The sequence below is a fragment of the Syngnathus floridae genome, chromosome 13 (assembly GCF_059516105.1).
Source record: "Syngnathus floridae isolate MCC-2025c chromosome 13, RoL_Sflo_1.0, whole genome shotgun sequence".
Taxonomy (NCBI): Eukaryota; Metazoa; Chordata; class Actinopteri; order Syngnathiformes; family Syngnathidae; genus Syngnathus; species Syngnathus floridae.
Window position 1 is genome coordinate 13,532,721 of NC_142425.1, and position 23,697 is coordinate 13,556,417.

General features: G+C 42.3%; 3 protein-coding genes and 1 long non-coding RNA gene across 4 annotated transcripts; 2 read left to right on the forward strand and 2 right to left on the reverse strand.

Annotated features, from left to right (window-relative positions):
* Window positions 1-1,158: 1,158 nt before the first annotated feature.
* Window positions 1,159-4,782, reverse strand: ptgs2b (prostaglandin-endoperoxide synthase 2b). The gene is made up of 10 exons (XM_088393830.1): window positions 4,611-4,782; window positions 4,411-4,527; window positions 4,188-4,331; window positions 3,965-4,108; window positions 3,544-3,725; window positions 3,378-3,461; window positions 3,055-3,301; window positions 2,625-2,911; window positions 2,390-2,537; window positions 1,159-1,924 (listed from the first exon to the last, which is right to left on the reverse strand). Exons 1-10 carry the CDS (start codon window positions 4,687-4,689, stop codon window positions 1,512-1,514), a joined length of 1,845 nt encoding a protein of 614 aa, XP_088249956.1. The 5' UTR covers window positions 4,690-4,782; the 3' UTR covers window positions 1,159-1,511.
* Window positions 4,783-5,212: 430 nt separating this feature from the next.
* Window positions 5,213-16,932, forward strand: pla2g4ab (phospholipase A2, group IVAb (cytosolic, calcium-dependent)). Its single transcript, XM_088393829.1, has 19 exons — window positions 5,213-5,496; window positions 7,090-7,190; window positions 7,401-7,482; window positions 7,746-7,894; window positions 7,981-8,094; window positions 8,211-8,248; window positions 8,394-8,538; window positions 9,031-9,167; window positions 9,328-9,550; window positions 9,629-9,743; window positions 10,672-10,809; window positions 10,889-10,978; window positions 12,844-12,909; window positions 13,364-13,494; window positions 13,576-13,687; window positions 13,959-14,143; window positions 14,300-14,489; window positions 15,492-15,649; window positions 16,508-16,932. Exons 2-19 carry the CDS (start codon window positions 7,173-7,175, stop codon window positions 16,664-16,666), a joined length of 2,250 nt encoding a protein of 749 aa, XP_088249955.1. The 5' UTR covers window positions 5,213-5,496; window positions 7,090-7,172; the 3' UTR covers window positions 16,667-16,932.
* On the reverse strand, window positions 10,998-23,516 carry LOC148389052 (uncharacterized). The gene is made up of 3 exons (XR_015862064.1): window positions 23,487-23,516; window positions 16,399-16,501; window positions 10,998-11,471 (listed from the first exon to the last, which is right to left on the reverse strand). It is a non-coding gene; the product is annotated as an uncharacterized LOC148389052 (long non-coding RNA).
* arpc5b (actin related protein 2/3 complex, subunit 5B) lies at window positions 20,757-23,173 on the forward strand. The gene is made up of 4 exons (XM_088394955.1): window positions 20,757-21,031; window positions 21,603-21,675; window positions 21,752-21,928; window positions 22,039-23,173. The coding sequence occupies exons 1-4, from the start codon at window positions 20,892-20,894 to the stop codon at window positions 22,099-22,101; spliced, it is 453 nt and encodes a 150-aa protein (XP_088251081.1). The 5' UTR covers window positions 20,757-20,891; the 3' UTR covers window positions 22,102-23,173.
* Window positions 23,517-23,697: the final 181 nt, after the last annotated feature.

Below are 23,697 nucleotides of genomic sequence, written 5' to 3' on the forward strand. Positions count from 1 at the left end.
GTGACCAGTTACTCGCCATGCTGTCATGTTTTGTGAATTTCCCTACTGTGGGGTCATAATCATCCATGACTTTCATTTGACCTTTGCTATTTTCCAGAATCCAGATTGTATCGCTAACCTTAGAATGACTTTCTGGATGATTTGACATGGCTTGATCAACAAATTAGAGAGAATTGAGGTGTCACGCGATGTGGATGGGTCACTGCCAGAGCTTGGAGTGTTCACGGCAGCTGGCATGAGCTCAAAACCCATTGAAGACCACACCTGCAAGGCTTCACGTACTCTAACACCTTTTTGTGGCTCCTTCCCGCCATGCCTAATCTGGTTTCAGAGTTACAGAGAAACAAAATACTCGAGTTTCCTGAGAACCTTCAATTTACAGCCGGCATTTCCTGATCCTGTACCAGAATGCTACGTAACGCCGTGTAATGAAATAATAACACTCTTGGCCAAAGTGACAATCTGGAAAGCCAACAATGTGCACACACACAATTAGGTCATTTTCATGCCGTGATGGAGCAAGTATTTGTGAAAGGGAATCCTACGGAGGACAAAGACCTGCAGGCGGAGGAGGCCAGCGAGGCAGTTGAAAAGACAACCGATGCACATGACTTGATTATTGTCTTTTGTTTTTTTTGCCAAAGTAACAACCCGGAGTGAACGGGAGAAAGTCAAAGTGTTGTCCGTTTGTATTGATGGGAAAATGTGGCTGTCATCGTTTGTGTCGAAAGGAGGAGGCTGGGCCGTGGCCTGACTCACGACTCTGTGCCGACAGTCACGTCAACATACTTTGTTTAATTTGGAGCGAGACCCAAAAAAATAATTGTCTTATATTGCCAGCCCCTGTCGCTGACATACCATTTCCTCTTAGTTGCCGTTTCCTTTCACATCATGTCCAGTAAAAACGATGGAGCATCTTTCCCGGTCAAACGTTTGTCCAAACATGGACTTTTTCGGAAATGTTCCCGAAAGCCTGAATAAAAGGCGGTTTCTTGAAACGTAGTAAGTGCTCCTAAAAATTCAGATGAAATTTGTGTTAAATGCAAATGCATCTTATGTTCAATTAAATACACCACACTCAAAGTAAAAAATTGGATTGACCCACTAACTTGGGTCAATTCGACCCAACTTTGGATTATTATGAAATGTAACTCAAAATAACATCAGAAATATCATTTAATGATGAGAAATACTTTACATCACACGTGAGCCACATTAAAGTGCCACTATTTCATTGTCTACAGTAGCCTCGTGGTCCAGATCATAACATATATTATGGAACAGTAAAACAGAAGAAAAGTCATACAAGCAGCTCTCGGTCTTAAAATACAGTAAAAAACAAAACAAAACAAAACTATGATGGAATTGTAAACTAGCTTTCAAGTATCAGGTTGCAGTTCTTGAGGTCTTTCATTCATTATAAATAGTATAAATACTTTTTTTTTTTTTTTTTTAATTAAATAAATAAATAAATAAATAATTTGTTCAACCAAATACAAAAAATAGAGATGTTATAGTTCACTAGTCCTTTCTTTCAAAACGACTGTGGGGTTCAGGTCACCGCTTTGTGATGGGGATGAGCTGGAGTTGATGACGATGGCGCCTGTATCTTCAATGTCGGGCACGTGAAATGAGGCCACTGGGCAGGGACCCCGCACATTATTACACACAAGCCTCTGCAGAGATGCCGTGTTGACAATATCAAATCCTACACTGCCTCCAAAGGTGCTGGGCTTCCAGTATTCTGGGGAGCAGATGGGGTTCCCCATCAAGCCTTTGAGTGAGAAAGGAGCCCCCATCTCCACCATGGTCTCCCCAAAGATGGCATTGGCTCTGGGTTTTTCCACAAGTAGACCCGGGTAGAGCTCCACGGCGTCGACATCTCCGTACATCTCTTCGAGCACTGCTGCCATTTCTGTTTCCCCTGTAGGAGGCGCAAGGAGGAAATATTGGAATTTAGTAGTCGTCAATCTGGTTCATGGAAGATTGTCTGTTTCATTTTTAGACTGGATACATGTATTTATAGAAAGGAGTGGTCGATTTAGCATTCGGCGTTCCTCCTCCGTTCGTCAAATAACCATGTTAGGTTAATTGAGGAAAATAATCTTTCTGTCTTACTCATGCGTAGTTTTCGTTCCGCTCTAGCAAGTACCCACTTCCTTTTGTTTACATCTTGTTGTTAAATCTGTTTATCTCAATTTGAGATGAACACGGAACTGATAAAAATACTCGGCATACGTAAGACGATGTCGCTAAGCGCGTGGTATTTTCGACTTAGCAAGCGTGTAGTATTTTCAATGCGGCAATAATGTCACCTTGCTTAAGCTTCCTGTTGCTGTAGCGGTCACAGACAACGGTACTAAAAAAAAAAAAAAAAACCCAACCTCACCTGTCAAGTCCTCAAAAGACTTGTACGGAGTCATAGAGAATCTTTTCCTGTAGGCGTTCAAAGACTGGTAACGCATTTGTCTGCTGCCCTCAATGGATTTAACGGCCACGTACAGAATCGGTGCTGGGACGTTACGACCGCCGGCAACCTACAAAAATAGTAACAGAAAAGCTGTTATGCATAAAGTATCATCACTGTCGATAATGATGTCATTGTTGGGAATAAAAAAACCTACCCGTCCAGCTATCTGCTTGGTGAAGGACTCCACCAGGTTGGCAATGCCGTGCTCAGTCACTACCGAGGTGTTGAAGACAAACTGTTTGTAGTTGTAGTTTTTCTCCTCGATGTGGAAGGAGTCGGGCATCAGCGGGTGCCAGTGGTACAAGGTGTTGAACTCGGACGCAATTCGGTTCTGGTATTGGAAACGCTGGCTGAACAGCAGCTCGGGATCAAATTTCAGCTTGAAGTTATAGCCGCTCAGGTGCTGCACGTAGTCCTCGATCACAATCTTGATGGTTTCTCCTGTTGGCCGGACAATCGATTCAGGAAAATTAGATAACGAGGAACATTGTCAAGGTTAAAATAAAAAGCCCCATTGTATGCAACAGAGTCTGAGGTGGGTGATTGGTAAAACCCATTGTATAACTTCAGTTGAATGAGCTTACCTATCAGAATGAGCCGCGAGGTCTGAAAGAGTCTTTCGTCATCCCAATAAGGGTGGACTTGCTTCAAAACGTCACATACGCGGTTGTGTTCCCGCAGCCAAATGGTGGCGTACATCATCAGACCGGGGACCAGGCCGAAAGCCTCGTGACCCACGGCAAAGCGGTGAGAGTCGGGGACATGAGGAGGGTAGTGCATATCGACCCCCACGTCCTTTACTGTAGGAGGATACATCTCCCCATCCAAGATCTGTAGTTAGAGTCAATGAAACGTGAGACACTTGTGCAGTTAAGGGATTCTCGTGACACACCGGCTCCACATGTACCTGATGTTTCAGTTTGCCGTCCTTGAAGAGCCTCAGTTTGTGTTGCTTGTCCAGGGTGTCTCCATAAATGTGGCTGAGGTCCACCTGAAAAAAAAACCCATATAAATATAACATCTGAAACCTGAAGATATTCATCCCACGAGATAAAAGCAAGCTGTAGTCTTACCCCGTGACCTTTGGCCAGTGTGAAGGCAGGGCCTCTCTTCATGTCCGTTTTAAAGAACTGGTGTGTAAAGTGCTGCGCGAAGAATGCAAACATAAGGCTGCTGCCCTGTGGATCAGGGATGAAGTTTCTCCTCATCAGTAGCGTCTCGGCGAGAAGCTTCGCATCAGGGAGCTCCTTTTTACCTGGATGAAGCATGGACACCAGTCATTCAAAGATTCCACTCAAATGCTTTTTTGTTGAAAGAACCTCACTTGGCCAGTTTTTTTTTTTTTTAACCTAATCCCATTCAGAGAGCCCAATTCCCATTTTACAGGATGACTTCTTCTGATGTAATGGGACTCAGCCACCCACCCCTTGCCGAGTATTCAGGAATCTAAGAAAACAGGTTTTCGAGCCAGAGAAAAAAAAAAAAAACACTCACCAACGACTCCCATAGGAGTTGGGCAATCATTTGGAACCGGAGGGAGGGCTCTTGTATAGTAGGAAAGGTTGGAATAAGCTTCCCAGTTTTTATAATCGTAATCCGCGTTGTAGGTTGGAGGGCTGTCGATCATGTGGGAGCGAGCTAGAAGAAGAAGAAAAACAATGGCTGTTAGTCTTGATTTATCGCGATAGCGTCTCCTGGCTCTACTCAATAGACTTACATGTCAGAACATATTTCATGATGGCATTTCGGAGGAATGAGATGTTATTGATGATGTTCCAGAAGCCCTTGAAGTGGGTGAGAAGATAGTGGACTGTGTTGGGAGTAGGTTTCAGGAGCACCTTTAACCGGGTGAGGAATTCAGCTGTAAAGATCCGAGACAAACGTTAGTCAGTCGGAAAAGAAACGATTTCCAAGTCGATGAGATATCTTGATGTACTCACGTGTGGTGCAGTTTGGACCGTAATAGCCGGTACGTGTGCAGTCGCACTCATAAGCGTCAGATCCCAGGGCTGTGCAAACACCTCTGTTCTGGCATGGCTCTGAGCAGCATAGGTTACCTGAGAAACACCAAGAGGGAAAGTCAACCATGAAACCCACAGAAGCACACTCATGCGTTAAATCAAGTCGATTTATGACTTACCTCCTTCACATACAAGACAACCAAGAGACAAGAACACAAGCGTTAAAGTGGATTTGTTCATACTCCAAAGACTTTGCATGAACTTTTTTTTCTCTTCCTTGTCAGCAGCACTGCTCTCCACCTTCCCCGCTGTTCTTCCTCTCCGAGAGTTGAACGTTAGAACGTCCCATCCTGCGCACGGGAGCACCTTTATAGCGCTCGTGGGTGACGTCATTAAACGCTCATGCAGACATCCAAGTCAACCCACTCGTTTGATTTTCAATTGGTGTGAGTCATCTTATCGCATAGTATCGCCCCCTCACTATAATTGAATTATTCAGACAAATAACAATTGTTGTATTGTATTATATTGTGTTTTTCTTGTTTCTTAAAATAAATGGCAGATTTTTTTCTCTTTGCTTTTTTGGATGGCACTACAGATACGTTTGTGTACAATTATGAACTTTCACAGGACAAAAAAGAAACATAAGAAATGCTTGGTATGTGGTGAAAAAGACCTAAAGGCATAGTTGGAGGTGATAACCGTGAAAAGTTCACTAGGTTCGTGTTGAGGTAGTGAATTGATGGCTTTTGGAAGTAGTGAGTCGCGCCCCCAAGTGGATGCAGCAGCCAAGACGCATTGTGCGTAATTGGAGCGCTGCTGCGTACTAACTTTCTCTGTCTAAATTCACCTTTGTTGTCTCACGTCGACGACGCTAGCGTCTCTTTTTCATGATCAATGTTTTGTGTTTTTTGAAAAGTTTCCGTGTCGCTCCCGTTCAAGTGAACGCTGGTTCTCCGCGTCAAGCGCCGCCTCCCTCCATGACTACGGTGGAATGAGTGATCGCTCGATTGGCATGACACTACTGTTTTTCAGGCTTTATGAACTCGTAACATCTTATTTCAGGTATGTTTACTTTCTTTTCTCTCATACATTTATGTTTTTTTTTGGCCATTCATGAGACTGGCGCACTGGTAAAAAGTATATTTTGTGGTTGTAACTGCCGTTTACGCAATTTTGGATAACAAGGAAACTAAAGTTTAGTAACTTCAGCCCCGAATATTAAACCTTTGTTGTTGTTGCCGTGATCTATTTTAGCCCGGATCAGATGATATTAGATGATAAGTATGCACGTCGTTGTTCTTGTTATTTTGTCTAAGAAACTCTTCAACGTCATATGAAGCCGCGTTTTATTATGTAAATAATCTTACAATCTATGACATGTCCAGCCGGGGAAAAAAAGAATCAGACAGAACTTGTTAGAGTGGACTGCAACAGGCGTGAATGGAGTAGCTATGGATCACGAACTTGTACCGATGGCTCGAGGGAATTGCCCAATGCCCAGAACTTGTGTGAAAATGTCTATAATTCATTGCGTTTCTCTTTAATTCGATTTTATTTGCATTGAGCCAAATAAAAAAAAACAAGGTTGTTGTGCTGCTTTTTTTTTTTAAATTAATTAATTAATTTATTTATATGTATTTTTATTTTAGAATAATGACTCATGTTTAGTACCCCAGTGTTTATTTCGTATCAGTAGGCTACTTTGGGGAAAGGAATAATTTTTCCCCAACCTATAGAAACCTTTGAGTGAAGCAATATTTGGTGTTGGACAGCCATCTGCCTCAACTCTTGTGTTACAGAAGAAAAAAATGGAAAGGCATTGTGACGACTTCAACGAATACACACTGTAAATGATGCTTACAACCAATGATGTAGCTGTCAATCAACCAAATGATCAATCAATCAATAGACTCATCTGTACTATGATAAGCCACTAGAAAACATACAGGATTTAAAAAGTATCAGTGTTTGCTCACATCAACGAGCCATGAGTAACAAATGCAATGCGGATACTTTGTCACTTGAGGAAATCCTCGAAGTCGTTAGTGATGACATTTGGCTTGCACTCGCACTTGCTGTGTGGTCTCCTGCTTTAAAAAGCACGTGCTTCACATTTACGATGAGTTCACCACTATGATGGCAAGTGCATTTTTACACATTGTATCTTTAAACATCTTAAATGCTAGTGCATGCTGTTGAGTTTTCAAGATTTGAAGCACTACTGCAAATATTTGAAGAGATCCAAGTATAAATGTGATGCAGGGGACCGACGCTTTTGAAAATTGCCGACTGTGCATTTTTGTTGCCTCTTTTGCGTGATTACTGTGGCTTTTATTGACACACACGCACACGGAGCCCTGCATGCGCTCTTTGTATGCTGCTGAACAAGGGCCAGAATGACCTGGCACTTGTAGAATTTGGATCAGTGAGGCAAAGTACGTGACGGTTTGGATGACCACGGAATCTTCCTACGTGCTCCCAGTCTCATCACCCATGGCACTCTGCCGAATCGATGGGAACTGATGAGACAACACTGAATTTAATTCCCCAGACGCACATACAAATCTGAAATATTCAAATAAATATAACAACAACAAATATAACAAATAACATCTGATGTGTTAAAACATGAAACTGATTGGTTTCAATTTACAGGCTCAAACGGAGTAAACTGAGGACTGAGATGTTCTTCTCCTGAACTCCATCTTGATAAAGGCTTCCATCATTAACTTAAAACCATGGCATCTCATATAATTGTGGGTATTCGTGTTTTATTTACGTTTTTTGTTGTTGTTGTTGCATATGTGATAATATGTGAAATAGACAGACTAAGCTCCCTTAGCATTTTGGGGAATTTGGTAGCTTTTATTGAATGCTTTTTTCATCACTCTTTTCCCCATCTTATTTGATTTTCTTCTTGCTAAGCTGGTGGCATTATATAATATGACTTTGATCCTGCATTTCAGGTGGAGCAACAATTTTCCCACAAGTTCACGGTGACAGTTGTTGGAGCCGAGAGTGTCACTAAGGGAAAACTTGGGGACTTGTGTGAGTCTGCTATGTGTTTTTATGAAGTAACACTCATTCCGCAACAGATACAGTGTATACAGTAGTGAGCACATTTTGGACCAAGCGTCATAAATCCAAAAAAGAGACCACCCGGGATCATGATGTCTATCAATTTCGGTGCAGGCACAGCATTTCAAACCAAAAACACCTTCTCATACCTGCGAGTGAATCATTGTCATTTCACATCTCATTCATGCAATAACAATCTGCTTTACTATTTTCCCGTGTGTGTGTTTGCGCAGTGGACACACCAGATCCATATGTGGAGTTGTTCATCCCAACAACCCCAGGCAGCAGGAAGAAGACCAAGCACATAGACAACAATGTCAATCCAAAATGGAACGAGACGTTTCATTTCATACTAGACCCCAACCTGCAGAATGTCCTTGAGGTTGGAATTGTTTGATATTTTTTGGGAAACAGTCTTGCCATTAATGGTGATCTGAGATAATAATATACTTCGACTTGTTTACTCAGGTCACATTAATGGATGCCAATTATGTGGTGGACGAGACTCTCGGGACTGCCTCCTTTGACATCTCCAACCTCAAAGTTGGCCACAAACAAAAGGAGACCTTGCTCATTGGCAAAGTGAGCCTCAACACGTCAGACTGTCATGTTGGGTTTTGTACTTCTCAAATATGCGTGTTTAAACAACACTTGCACTTGGTGGAATTGAATGACATGTCTTGTTTTTGTTTTGATAGGCAACCAAGGTCTACTTAGAGATGTTCCTGGAGATATGGTAAGGTTTTTCCTTTCCTTTTTTTTTTTTTAGGTCTAGGCCATGCCCATTTCATAATCAATAAAGAGGTTCCAAATGTTGATTTATTTTTTTGACCACAAAAGCATCTTTAGTTTGAGTAAAATGCACGTCTCTGTGCCTCCAGCACCAAATTGGATCTACGGTTCAGCCTGGCTTTGTGTGACAAAGAGAAGCAGTTCCGACAGAGGCGGCGAGAAAGAGTCATGCTGGGCATCAAGAAGCTGCTCCACATGGAGAAGCCTCAATTCCTTCCCAGTTCACCGGAACAGGTGTTTAAAACTAGAATTTGTATCAATATGTCGGATTTTGGAAAGAGGAACAAAACATGACACTGTACAATAATTAACAATATTGCTAATGCCTTAAACATTGTGTTCTTGTTCCTTGCACAAAGTTGCTTGGCCCGTGTGTATTTTCTGTGATGCCCTTGAGGCCGCCTGTAATCTGCAAGTGTTCATCCTGTCCAGGAAGTTCTTGAGGAATGAGATAGCCCGCTGCTGTCTTCACTTGTAGCAATGTCACAACGTGACACCTTTTTTTTTCAGAAGGTTTCTCGGAATAATGTTGGACTTTTCAAACATCTGTTCATGACATCAGCACATTACTGGCACACCAAGCAATGGCCAATCCATCATGAGGAAATAGTGGAATATTTCTGACGGGATTTAGATTAGCTTTAGGTTATGAAGGCAGAGAAAAGAAGTTGTAAGGATGAGATTGTTTGACGCAAACTGATGACGCTCCTCTCGTGTGCGGGACAGGTACCCATCATCGCTGTCTCGGGTTCAGGAGGTGGCTTTCGCGCCATGGTCGGCTACTCGGGTGTGATGAAGGCCCTCTTTGAGTCTGGAGTTCTAGATTGTGCCACTTATATTGCCGGTCTTTCCGGATCCACCTGGTAGGTAGTCCAAAGATGGCCCAGATTTCAATAACAAGCTCACTGACATTTGTTGCCAATAATAACTTGTTTTGGAGCATTCTGGTAACTCAAAGCATCCCTATCTCTTTTGCAACTTTCATGTGTTATATTAAAATAAATGCATCTCAACTCTCTCTAGGTACATGTCCAGCCTCTACTCGCACCCTGACTTTCCAAACATAGGTCCAAAAGAGATCAACAAGGAGCTAATGAAGAGAGTTAGCAGTAACCCATTGAAGCTTTTGCTGCCCCAACACATAACCAACTACATCCAAGCCTTGTGGACCAAGAAGGCTTCTGGACAGCCAGTGACCTTCACCGATATCTTTGGTATGCTTATCGGGGAAACACTCATACCTGCGGTAAGAGTCAATGGATTTTTTTTCCTGGAATATATCATGAACTTCCACTACATCAGTCCATGTTTTTCTTCTCCTTAGAGGATGGACATCAAGCTAAGTGACATTAAGGAGAAAATAAACCAGGCCCAAAGTCCTCTTCCTCTCTTCACCTGTCTGCACGTTAAGCCTGATGTTTCCGAGCTCATGTTCGCAGGTAAATATTGTCTTCGGAGCATTATCAAACTTAATATCCCCTTCAGACATTTTCTTTCTAAAACGTGACGAGCACGCATTACGTCTCGACTCTTCTGACACAACCAAATAGCCTGGTGTCAACGGATGGCTTAGCAATTTTCCATAGCAATAATCACTATAACAATGGTGTCAGTGTACATTTGCGTGCATTTCTGTGTCTATTTTTAGTCACATGCATGCAACGCTTGTTGTATATCGTGCAAGCCTGAACAAATATGTCATGATAACAAGCCTCACTTGACTTTCATGTAACCTGTATGGAATAACCCTCTTTGTTGGCCCCGAGGCCCCTATCAACTAAGAGCCCAACATCAGACATCAAGTCTTCCTGGAAACCAGTGTTACCCACTATTATATTGTCCATTTTAATTCTAACGCAAGAGGCAAGCTCCATCCTTTACCATTCATACCTGTAGATAATTAAAAATCTTCAATTATAATGACGTGTCTTTGGAATGTGAGAGGAAACCGGAGAACCAAACCTTTCTGTTACCGGTACGTCTTCGGCTTCCTCCCACATTCCACAAACATATCTAATGGGCTAAGTATGTATGTGCTCCGTGATGGACTGGCAGTCAATCCAAGGGCGTCGGCTTGCTTTCGGCCGAAATCATCCGAGAGGCACGATAACCAAAAGCACGAAAGCCTCGGCCAGTCAATCGGGTCCAATTTGTAACGTTTCAAATCGGCCACAGTTGACAGAGCAGACGCACAGCCGCCAAACATTGAGACTATTTTGGGGGGGGAAGAGTCATTGAGTGTGCTTTGGCATTTGAACAGACAGTAGCGTTGCACGGTAGCAGCATTTGGGCTGAGTCAGCACTAGCAGACAAACGCGGAGTTCTAAACTGCCCCTTTGCCAAGTTAACTTGGGAATTGACTTGCAGACTGGGTGGAGTTCAGCCCGTATGAAATTGGAATGGCAAAATACGGCACCTTCATGGCACCTGACTTGTTCGGAAGCAAGTTCTTCATGGGGACAGTTGTGAAGAAATGCGAAGAAAACCCTCTTCACTTTCTAATGGGTGAGAAAAGTGTGATTGAGAGTATGCCATGGCCTTTATGACTGAAATTCCAAATAATTGTATGTTTGGATTGTGGCAGGTGTGTGGGGCAGCGCCTTTTCCATTCTTTTCAACAGAGTGCTTGGGGTCAAATACACACCAGGAGGCTCCACCATGGAGGAGGAGTTAGGTAAGCGTTTCCCCTCAGTTACGTCTTTCTCTACTCCTCTCCTGTTTCACTTGAATGCTTTGGCTAACTGCTAAGCAGCAATCCAGACTTTCCAGCTCATGCGAGAAGAAGTCTCAAAGCAGGAAAATAGTGGCGCTGATTTTTTTTTTAATCTTCCAAACAGCAACCAATTTTGTTTACTGCTAATCAGAAAAGCAGTGATCCAACTGTGACAATTATTTTCATTAAAGTAAATAACATTAAAGGGGGACATAAAAAAAAAAGAACATTGCAGCTTTCTAGACCATCTATGAAGATCCAATAGATCCATAATCCGATCTTGCGTTCCGTTCTGGCTCAGTGATGGTGTGAATGGTTGTCTGTCTTGACTGGCAACTAATCCAGGGGTTCACCCAAAATCATCTGGGATGGCTTCCAGCTTCCTACGACCCTGCAGTTGTTTTTTCAGCCATTCGGAGCTCGACTTTCTGGTATGTACGTTGGAGCGTTGAGCCTGTGAACAGATGGTCAGCAGCAGCAGCAGAAGCAGACATCACACTGCCGCCACCATGTTTGACTCTTGGCACAATGTTTCAAAGTCTTTGTTTGAAATGCTACGTTAGGTAGCAGGCCACACACCTTGCAAAATGTTCACATTTTGTCTTAGCAGCCCATCGAATATTTCCTCCAAACGTTTTGGGTATCGTCGTATCGTTTCTCGGAAAGTTCTTTTTCCCACCGTGCTGTTTTATTTGCCTTTGAACCGGCTGATCTTTGCTTTGCGTCACGACCACAGACCTCAAATGAGGTTAGTTGTGGGCGCTTTTTTTCACCTCCCTAATTTGGGATGGCTGACCACTTCTGGGAAGGTTCACCGCTGTTGACAGTTTTTTTCCCCCATGTGGATAAATGCTCTGATCATGGTTTCCTCAAGTCCCAAAACCTTGGAAATAGCTTTCCAAAGTTTTTCAGACTTACATTTGTTCTTGGATTTCTGTGGATCGTGGCATAATGTGATTCTTTTTGATAAATTAATGATAATAATAATAATTCCACTTCAATCCACAAAGCCAGAACATTTCATTCACCAAAATCATCCGAATGAACGATTGAGCGCATTTATGTTATATTTTCTTGTTTCTTCACGCAAGTATTTCCACACCTTTCCGGGGCCTTTGAATGTGTTTGTGTGTAGTGATGGTCTTTGTTGTTCCCACAACAGTTGCGAGGTATCAACTTCCAGGGGAATTTCTGATGTTTGTTTAGGTCCAATGCATTTGTTTAGGATGACCTTTGCATGGAGAGGCACAAAGCATTGATAGTGCCAAACGTGTGGAAACTTCTCCGCCCTGTTCAAGAATGGCTTGTATTACATTTCTGCTTTCGTCTATTTTGGGTGTGAGAAAGAATTGTCAAAGAAATGCCAAATCCTTTGGGCACAGTGTTGATGTGCGGAACAATAAGGACCTAATTTAGTCAAGATTTGCGTGTGCAAACTTGATGCCACTCCAAAGAAATACGAGGCTGATCTAATCCAGGGTTGTGAACATTTTTCAAATGCCAGAAACCTAAATGATTGCGACATCTCTTTTCCGCGATACAATTTGAAAGCTTGTAAAGGATCTAAGCACTGACTCGGCGCCAGGACTCCCACCTTATTGCCGATGACTAAACTCTATAGTTGGTCGTATTTCAACGCTCTTTGACAATTCGAGCTGGCCTCTCCCATAGTAGTTATTCAGGTTTGTTACTCAGAATGCATCCAATTTCATCAAACTAAAATGATCATTTCTTTTCAATTTGAACAATGTCTGTTTGCCTCCAATTGCCTTCATTCAAACGACGCCTGTGGTGCTTTTCCAAATGTTTCGTGTCTTCTTTTACAGAGCAGATCAAACCGCAGCACATCGTCGGAGATGACACCATGGACAACGAGGATGAAGTCCGCAGAGGTGAGCTACGATTTGCCATGCTATTTTTTACAGAGTCTGTTGACTTATTAAGATATAGTACGAGGAAAGTGGAAATCCTGACCGTGTGTTTTTCATATCTGTGGCCAACTTTCCATTTGCATGGATTATTACACTCAAAGGCCAATGTCCACACAACATTGTGTGCCATCTCACCATAAAAATGTGGCATGAATAATGAATAGAGCAAATGAGAAAGAACATTTGGCCTTTGCTCCAAATAGTCTCACTACATACATTGTACATTTCATCAAACCATTCAAATGTTTTGAAAAAGCCAATGAAATTTCTCCCCATATCTTTTGAATAATGGCCACGTTTCTTTGAAAATATCGACAAGCTTTTCAATTTTCTTCTCAAGCTCTCTGTTCTGTTCTGTTCTGTCTCCTGTGGATGTGCTATCTAACTTGACTTTGAAAAACATGCTGGCGGTCAGGTGGCACAGAGAACCAGGAGGCCGATGACGAGTATCATCGCACTGCTCAGGCCAGCTGGGTTCAACGGATGTTCACGTCGCTCTTCAGTGACTCCGCTTTGTTCAACACCAGAGAGGGCCGCGCCGGCAAGGTGACCCAAATCACAATATTGTCACCGTTCCGCCCACATGGCAATAGAAATTTCACCTCGTCACTTTTTTGTTTTCAACAGGTGCATAACTTTATGTTGGGTCTGAACCTGAACACCAGCATGCCTTTCTCTCCTCTCAACGGGCTCAACCGCTCTGCAGCTACACCCGACGAAGAGGTGGATGCTGTCACAGGTTATACAAACAAGCAATGTTTATTTTTCTTTCTTCTCTTTTACCACGCAAATGCGCACGTTCTACATTCCGGCCACATTCGAAATAACCACTCGCTATCTTATTCATTTGATTGGCGATCATTTAAGGGAAAAAAATCGAAAAATCCTTTTTTTAAATTCATAATAAGAGGCTGCTTGTTTTTCAAGTTTGTCCATGCCAACAAATGTGACACTCCTATCTATATTAGGCATTTATTCCAGTCTTGTTTGCCTTAATTGTACCTTTTCAGACCCGGATGAGTTTGACCGTATCTATGAGCCTCTGGATGTGAAAAGTAAGAAGATCCACGTGGTGGATAGCGGCCTGACGTACAACCTTCCCTACCCGCTCATCCTGCGGCCCCAACGTGGCGTCGACCTCATCATCTCCTTTGATTTCTCTGCACGACCGAGTGACTCCAGCCCCCCGTTTAAGGTCTGACTCCACACATTCAATTGATGTTTGTCATGAAACAAATACAGCTAGCTAGATACGCCTTTGGCAGTAAATACGTCATGCTAGCGGTTGCAGAATTTGTTTGATTTTAAATAAGCATGATTTATGATTGAATGTATTCAATGTGCACACCAGGAGATCCTGTTGGCTGAAAAGTGGGCTCGAATGAACAAGCTTCCATTCCCGAAAATCGATCCCAAAGTGTTCGACCGCGAGGGCCTCAAGGAATGCTACGTGTTCAAACCCAAGAAAGGCGAAAAGAACTGTCCGACTGTCATCCACTTTGTCCTGGTGAACATCAACTTCAGGCAGTTCAAAGCGCCGGGTAAGAGCCAGCGAGGGAGCCAGCGAGTCAGCGAGCCAGCGATCATACATATGGCGAGCGAAATTTCCACAGGGAAAACATTCTAACTGCACCCTTTATGCTATTTTACCGTAAGGGCACATGAGGCATGGCTTCCTTGAAGTTACGCGATACTTGTAGACCACCACTAATTATTTCTCGCCACTTGTGCCCCATTGCTCACCGCTGAAACGTGTACGCTCAGGGTCATTGCGGTCGGTTATCGATGGAAACGATGTGTTTTTAAAGCCACATCCATTTTTGCCGTCTGCCGTTTGCAAGAATGATGAGGAGCCAGGTAGGGTAGGGAATCTGTCAGAGCAGTGGGAGAGTTACGCTATGTGTAAACAGGTCATGTATCCTTATCCATTCTCACAAAGACATCCTAACACCTCATTTCCGTCTCCAGTGGCGCTTTACGTTCAGTCAGCCGTGGGCCCACATATTTCCGCTATCTGTTTATGGAAGTTATGTAAGTTTTTTTCTTTTCTTTTTTTTTCTTTTAACCAACGGCATATTCCATAAAAGGACTTCCAGTCGCTATCCAGACTGAATAGTCAATGAGTTTCCTACGGGTTGCTTCACTTTTCCGAATTGCAATTTTTTTTCCCCTCCATATTGCGTTTTGTCTGAGAATTTGTCCTCGAAAACTAGCTAATGCGTCCTGTGTGAATTTATTTGACACATGAATGCATGCTAGGCATCCATCCCATAATAGCAGCATACACTAGGTCATTGTCAGAGTAGAGGTTTACATTGCTGACTTTTGGGAAGCTGCTTTAGGATCAATTCCCAGTCACTGCACTCATAACACTGGATTGTTGAGTAGACCAGGCTGAACTACATAGATCAATAACAAATATCCATCTTTTTATGCAAGCGACTTATACTGACAACTCGTACGACTCAATTTAACAACAACAACAAAAAGTTCTGTTGAAATCTGCTGAGCTCATCACTCCTGATTTGATCATCTGATGACAGGTGTTCCAAGAGAGACTGAGGAGGAGAAAGAGTTTGCAGACTTCGACATCTTTGATGATCCCGAGTCGCCATTCTCCACTTTCAATTTTCAATACTCCAACGAGGCTTACACTCGCCTTCACGATCTGATGGAGTTCAACACCCTCAACAACTTGGAGGTCAGTTTGACATTCAATCCAAATATAAATCTTATATTTTCCTCCTCCTTCTTGTTGTTCTTGCTACAAAATGGTTGTGTACTTCCAGGTTCTTACTGTAGCCCTCTTTCTGTGTGGCCTTTGAATATTTGTACCCATAATCATCACATTGGTCATATTATGGTGCAACTTTAAAACTTTCTACTGTCACTACATGTTTTATCAAGCGTAGTAGTTGTATCACTATGAAAGAGCAGCCTGTAACTGAGTCACTTCCGGCCCGAGTGAGGAGTCAAATGTGACGCAATGGTCCTCTCGTGTGGATCACTCCCAAATCCCTCTGCACCTCCACATTTAAAGCAACATTCATTGTTTTCGATTCCCACGCTCCGCCCACAATTGTGACGTTGAAGCCTCTGATAAAAGTACGCATTTTGATAACCTCTTGCTTTGGGAAATGAGAAGCTTAGCAAGTGAAGATAGATGGCTATTTGGCTGCGGACCAGACAGATGTGCTATAAAGATGACCAATTCCTGCAAATGACCTTCTAGCTTGTCTGAAGACATTGCAAACATTTCAAATCTATTTGAATTGACATAACAAATAGTGAATTCTACTAGAGTGCCTCAGCTCCATTTAACTTTATTCCTAGAGTACCTTGAAGAACAAAAACAGCTGTTATAAAATAGGCTACTGTACACACGTACGGGACTGTAAGCAAATAAACAAACATAAATACAATAAAATAAAGTTTGCCAGCCCTACTTACGTATATCTCGATGGTGAATCAGGTCAGAGAAAGCTTCCATACATTCCAAGACAGACACGTCAAGAAGGCACGACTGTTGAAATGAATCCCCTCCACTTGCTTCCTGTAGGTGATTAAAGAAGCCATCAAAGATCGCATCGTGTCTCGGAAGGAGAATCCTTCAACCCTCACGTTGCCCTTCTCCCTCAGTGAAATCCCCAGAAAGAGGCTTCTCAAAAGGAAACTTCATGCCACATCCTGGGATGGGGACAATGACCAACAAGATTGACTTGCATTTTCTTTTTGGAAAATCATCTTGACTTTGTATCTCGTGTCACGACATTGATGCTGAAAGGGATTTCGGAAACAACTGTGATGTTTACTGGTCCGAATCACACTGACGTTTTTCACCTGGCTTCATTTGCACGTCGTGGGAAAACAGCTCATGGTTGCTTTCCCCCTCGCCGAAACTGGATGTCACCATTTTTATACTGTATGAGCAGCAAGATCTTGTTTCTGTCTCTGTACTTTTTAAAAAAACAACCAAGTCACATATCAATGTGTTTTTATTTCGGTTTTATTTCTGCGTCCTGCACCTTCCAACTGGCATCGATTCATGCTCGCTTGAGCCGACAGCATATGATCTCAAATTAGACTTCTGAACGCACTGTAAGAACTTTGCGTGTACGCTACCTGTTTATTCATCTTCATCACGCCATAACAATATAAAACACTTGCAACGGAACGACTCGTCCAAACGTGTCCTCAAGACTGAAATCATCCGAGTGAAGCTTGTAACCATTTGTTTGATGGTAATTGGTAAACACGCCGAGTGCTGTCCCTCAAACATTTCAATATTGTTTACTCACCCACCCACAGGGAGCGAGCGGGCAGGCGGGCGGGCGGGCGGGGAGTGCCTGATCTCAAAGCGGTCATTGTACATAAACAGCGCCTGTTACCATAGAAACGCCATGACACCTTCTCGACATCAGAACGAAAGGTGTGTTTATGAGCCTGACTGTGTTGTTTCAGGCTACCGTGTCAGATAAAGGCTAGCTTTGTCTTCCGGTGCTCGTTTCCTCCACCTGACTCCTAAAGTGGAGTTGAGGCCAGGTTGCCAAGTGGCATCATAAAAGCATAGTCAGTGGAATTTGCCACACCTACACCTCCAGCGGGGGAAGCCTGGAATCTGACACATTCCACCTCCACCTGCAGGGGCAGTGGAAATTGTTCAGATCCTGGCTCGTGTTACAGCGCTCTCTCTGCTTTGGAAGATATCCGCAAAACAAAACAACCACAAACATTTTTCAACTAAAGGTTCACTCAATGGGCTGTTGCGAAATTGTTTAACTTTTCATGTTTGCTCCGATTACATTTTTTATATTATTTTTTTTTTTTTGGACAAGTGAATGCATGGTTACACTGAAATGTAATTTTGACTGGTGATCGTACTCCCCCCCCCTTTCCGAATTCAAGGTCAGAAGTGTATAAACAAATGCACCTGAGACGACTGCGAATCACTTATTAACGATAGGTCACATTTTTAGATCTCTTTTAAAATGATGACGCTTTACATTGATGTTGAAGTATAAGGTGGAGAGAATGACTGGAATGGCTGGTGAATGACAACTATGTTTAAAGGAATCAAACAAAATAAATATAACGAAACAAAATAATGTTTGTTTCTGAGATATCTTTGCTGAGATTTCAAGTCAACATAAACCTGCTGAATAGAAGAAGCATCATGTCTTCAGATGACACCCTCGTTGTCATAGAGGGAATGGAGCTGGGCGACCAAATGCACCTTGGACGAGGGTTTTTCGGAGAACTCAAAAGACAGACTATAAGAAGCTCGACTAGGGATGAGAATAACTGAACAAAACGACAAGATAAAGACAGGAACGCGAACAACAGACAAGACGAGAGACGTGAACAACCCGAAAAGGGAGTGCCACGCAGACGGGACTTAAATACGGACAGCTAACGAGAGGTAGGTGACTGTAATTAGTACATTGATTGGGAGTAGACACAGGAAGGGAGGGGCGAGCACACGGACACTGACAGAAACCATGGTCAGTCGTGACGGTAGTGGTCAAGCACCACATTGGAAATATTGGATTACCTTCAAGCACACGTGATAAACGTTCTACAGGTCAGACTGTACAGAAAGGTGAAGAACTACAACAAACTATGAGGCTGATTTTAGCATCAGAGTGGAGTACAAAACAACTAACCACAGGAACAGTGACCACCAAACATTTAGAAAGCACCTTGAATGTCCCACCCAACATGTCAAGTCATTAAATTACTCCATTTAATAGGCTGTAATTCTCTATGTGGGAGAACAAATTAAGTGCTTAAGATACTTTAGAGCGGAATTCTTCCCTTCATCTTGCAGGAAGATCGTTTTCAAAGATGCCTTGCGGACACAGCTAGGCGTCTTTTTAGCTCTTCATTTGTCAGCTCATTTGTAGCCTGCTATGCACTTTACACGAGAGGAAATGATGGGGATCGTGCATCGCATTCCTTCGGGGCTTTCACGTGAAGGTCATGTATGCGCACGTCTCCTCACCTTTTGATGTGCTGATTCACACATAACGCTGATGGGCTGGGACACTCCCAAAAGCCCTCACGGTGGATACTCATGACCTATGCACGCAACACCGTGGGTGCGTGCGTGCGTGTGCGTGACTGCTCTATGAATACATCAAATAGTGTGTTGAAATTTATTTGAGTACCAGTACTGTACATGGAATTTTAAACTTTTACTCGCCCCGTGGCAGAAGGCCAACAGTCTAGACGGAGCAGAAAAGGAAATGAAACATTCTTTACTGAACAAGAAAAGTGAGGGAAAAAAAGCCTCGGCTTCAGTGCCCGTTGCCATAGCAACATCACAAGAGTCCCAGTCAATATGTGGGAGGGTCTTGGTGATCAAAAGAGTAAAGGTTCATTTATGTTCTGTCAAATACTCCTTGAGAGTTTTTTTTGGGAAATTCACTGGGCTGAAGTTCAACATGGAAAGTTTTCCCCACTTCCTGTGACAAATATTTTCACCCAGAGCAGGAAAATCCTAAAAGCTGTGGTGGGTGACGCGCAGCTTTCAGGAATCACCAGTGACCATCCACCTGCATGCAGCCAGATAAATACACATTTCTACACCATGAATCAGCAAGTATACACATTGCTTCTCCTACCATGGACAGACAGTATGTACACAGTTACATGATTAGCTGCAAGCGCTGGGGAAGGGCAAAGTGAATTTGAGGTCTGTTCACCTTGGGTACCCATTATACACCGAAAACCAAAGTGTGACATCATTTTTTTCAGCCCAAACTTTGGGTTTTCCCACTCTTCATCAGAATATATTTGAATATGTATGTGAGCACAAAAGAGCATTCACACATACAGTATGCTATTACTCACCCCAAATCTTGCACTATTATTGTTCCAGCAATTTTGGCTTTTCTAGCCCCCTCCCCCAATTCAAACCGTTCCAAACATATTAGCAGTCATTTTCCACAATTTACCAAATTCCGGCTTTTCCCAGAACTACACATTTTTACCACCCAAAGCCTCCAATGCAAGAGGATGAGACATTCATCCAGTAAGGTTCCCATCTTTCCCATTTCAACTACTGATAGATAGACAGATAGACAGATAGACAGATAGATAGATAGATAGATAGATAGATAGATAGATAGATAGATAGATAGATAGATAGATAGATAGATAGATAGATAGATAGATAGATAGATAGATAGATAGATAGATAGATAGATAGATAGATAGATAGATAGATAGAGATAGAGATAGAGATAGAGATAGAGATAGAGATAGAGAGAGATAGAGAGAGATAGAGAGAGATAGAGAGAGATAGAGAGAGATAGAGAGAGATAGAGAGATAGAGAGATAGAGAGATAGATAGAGAGATAGATAGATGGAGAGATAGATAGATGGAGAGATGGAGAGATGGATAGATGGATAGATAGATAGATAAATATCCTCATTTTCCTTTCCACATATCTTGACCGATTAAAATAGTTCAAACAATTCTCACATTCCATATTTCATAAAAGAATTAATTTTTGTGAGGAAAAAGAATTTCAGCTCAGCATTAACTTGCATTCTCTGTAGAAATTACATATCAGAATTTAAATAATGTGTAAAAAAAGTATTAATTGAATAATCAATTATAAAAATGAAAGGATGAGATGATACAACTTTTTTTTCAAAATATAGATATGAATGAATCCTTGAACCTTTGCGATTGCAATTTGAAAACATTTTCAAGGTGCGGTTGCCCTCTAGCGGCCACGTTCCAGACTGCTTGCAGTTCCATTGTTAGTCTCAGGGCGGCGATAGCGTACAATGCGGAACCAAAAGCCACACAAGGAAAGAGACGACGTCAGTCGCTTGGCTTCCTGCTTGTCACTTGACTGCGAAAAGGCCGGAAATTAAGCTTTAACCTTTGCGCTCTTTCATCCACTTCTTGGCACTTTTTTTCCATTCTCAAAATGTCAAAGAACGTCATGTCCGCCCGCTTCAGGCGAGTGGACGTGGATGAGTACGACGAGAACAAATTTGTGGACGAGGAGGACGGAGGGGAGAACCAGCTGGGTCCCGACGAGGCGGAGGTGGACTCCCTCATCAGACAATATCCTTTCCCCCACTCTATGCTAGCATGCGATGCATATTGTGAACATTTCTCGTGTAACATTTCATCGTAAAATAGTCCAAAATGATCTTATTAGAGTTTCCGTGGGCGTCTTTTTCTTGCTAATCGGGCGTTTGCAATGAGGCCAGTCACTGCCCAGACTTGCCTGATAGTCACATTCCAGGGGTTTCTGTTTTCAAGTCTTTCCTTGCTCTATGGCTCGAAGCGAGACCTCCCACCCCCCTTTTTTCCGCCCTTTTAAATGAGATACTTCTCTCTTTTATGCCAGTCATTGTTGACATGCGAGTGAATATTATTTGTTCATTGTGTCACCAATACTGCCGGGCGTGTTGCGATATGCTGCTGCAAAGCAAACGTCCATTCAGGTTGGGGTGGAACGCCTTATAAGGTCGAAAAGTGCGGAACTTCCTTATTGTAAGCTATATGCCACGCCCACCCCGACTTTCATCCAATCAGATGGAAGAATCTTGCATTTTAGTTTGCCATTAGTTTTGCTGATGATAATTTAACACAAAGCAGTGTATTTCACATCCTTAATCAAACCCTGCACAGGAGACAACATGGCAGCTCTACAAGCGGTCCTCAAGAACCCCCCCATCAACACCAAGAACCAGAACGTCAAGGTGGGGTTGGCTCTTTCTGCTATTTTGGCTTCTGTATCAATGTTTACATCTTCACAAGTGTCCAATTTGTCACCAGGACCGTGCGGAGGGTCTGGTGCTGAAGGTGCTCAGCGCCTTTAAGAACAGTGACATTGAGAAAGGAGTTCAGTCTCTGGACAAGAACGGCGTGGACCTGCTGATGAAGTATATCTACAAAGGGTTTGAGAGGCCATCAGAAAACAGCAGCGCTGTCCTCTTGCAGTGGCATGAAAAGGTACATTAAATTTTACATTATTTATGTACATTATTTATTAAATTATTAATTAATATTATAATTAATTTGAAATGTGCCAAGTCAATAAATGCATTTGTGTCCATTTGCAGGCGCTGGCCGCCGGAGGAGTGGGCAGTATCGTACGAGTGCTGACGGCCAGGAAGACGGTTTAAATGTGGAGCACATGTTTGACAGATACACACACACACACACACAATATAACAGATGGCATATGGATTACATACAAGGAAAATCAGTTGAGTGACGCCGGTGGGATTGTGCCCGATCAAATTGCTAGACAAAATCTTTGCTGGGTTCGAAAAGAATTTGGCACATTTATCTTCGTGCTCAAAGTCATGTTTGTTACTAAGTGCACACACGCATCCTCTGTCTCAAAGTGCTTCAGATAGGACTAATGACCCTAGGGACTTTTTTTTTTTTAATAAGGAATATTTTCTTGTCATGACCAAATCCCAACTTCATTCAAAAATTGAAAATGTTTTTGAGCAAAATCTGTCAGTTTTGTTTAATGAGAGAAACCAATAATAGGTGATGCATATTTGGTCTGTGTTTATGCACAGACTTGCCTCCAGGTTTTCTGTACCTGTCTTTTGCGTGCTCTGTACCTAAGTTCCAATATAAAGCACATTGATTTGTCATTCTCATCATTATCCCAAACATTTTGTATAACCAGATGAAACCTGTTGAGGTTTTGTCTGCCTTACGAGGTAGAGCTCATCTGTTGCCAAATAAAACAATTAGATTACTCGTGAGTTTATAGGAATGACTTAGATGCCCTTGTGTAATGGAGAAGAACAAATTAACGGTGTAAGAGCAGCAATCTTTTTCATAAACAACTCGTTTCCTTGGCAGTTTTATTTCCCTGCTTATTTCAGATCACGCGTGGGTGAAGTTTCCTCATTGTTTCACCAAAGCTTCACAACATTTGACTTTATTTTCATTTTCAGAAATGGAGTCATAAAGGTTCAATCTTGATATCTGGTTCTGCATCCTCGGATGCTCGATGTATTTTCTAATGCAGTATAGGCTGTTTTGACATGACCAGAAGAACTGTACAATTATCTTCTTCTGCTTCATGTATTTCTAGTTGCAGGGTAAGGAGTCAAGGAAACATACCAAACTGATGTACAAAAAAAAAACTGCCTTACGACATATTCCTTTTTTATGTTTGTGCTTTTTTTGACAAAAAAACAACAACAATAAATGGTATGAATGCTGGTTAAATATTCTTTTGTGGTCTTTGAGTCCATTTTCTAGCTGACTAGGAATGAGAGGCAAGGTACACGCTGATCGCAGGGTAAATATAAGATATACATACACACACTGCCATTCATAAATCACAGCTTGGGAAGTAGTGATGTGCATTCCAGTTCTTTTAAGTGAACTGAATCTTTAGAATCGGTTCACTCAATAGATTCCTTCAAACGAATCGCCACCCCCACACACATTGATCCTCTTTTTTGTTTTTTTCCTTATAAATCAAATAATCAAAAATCATGGTCAAAGCTTAAATGAAAGTGAAAAGTGCCACACTCACCCTCACTTGCTGATTGGCTGGTTGATCTGTGACGTCACTCGGAAACTCCATTAGGTACACCGCCATTTTCGCCAGCAATCCATTGTAAAATTGCACTAGATATATTGGATAACAATATTTAGGCGTATATATGCATATACGTTACTTTAAAACTACTGTGTTATAAAATCAAAATAACCCAAAGATAAGCATAATCTCCCCGTTTTTGCAC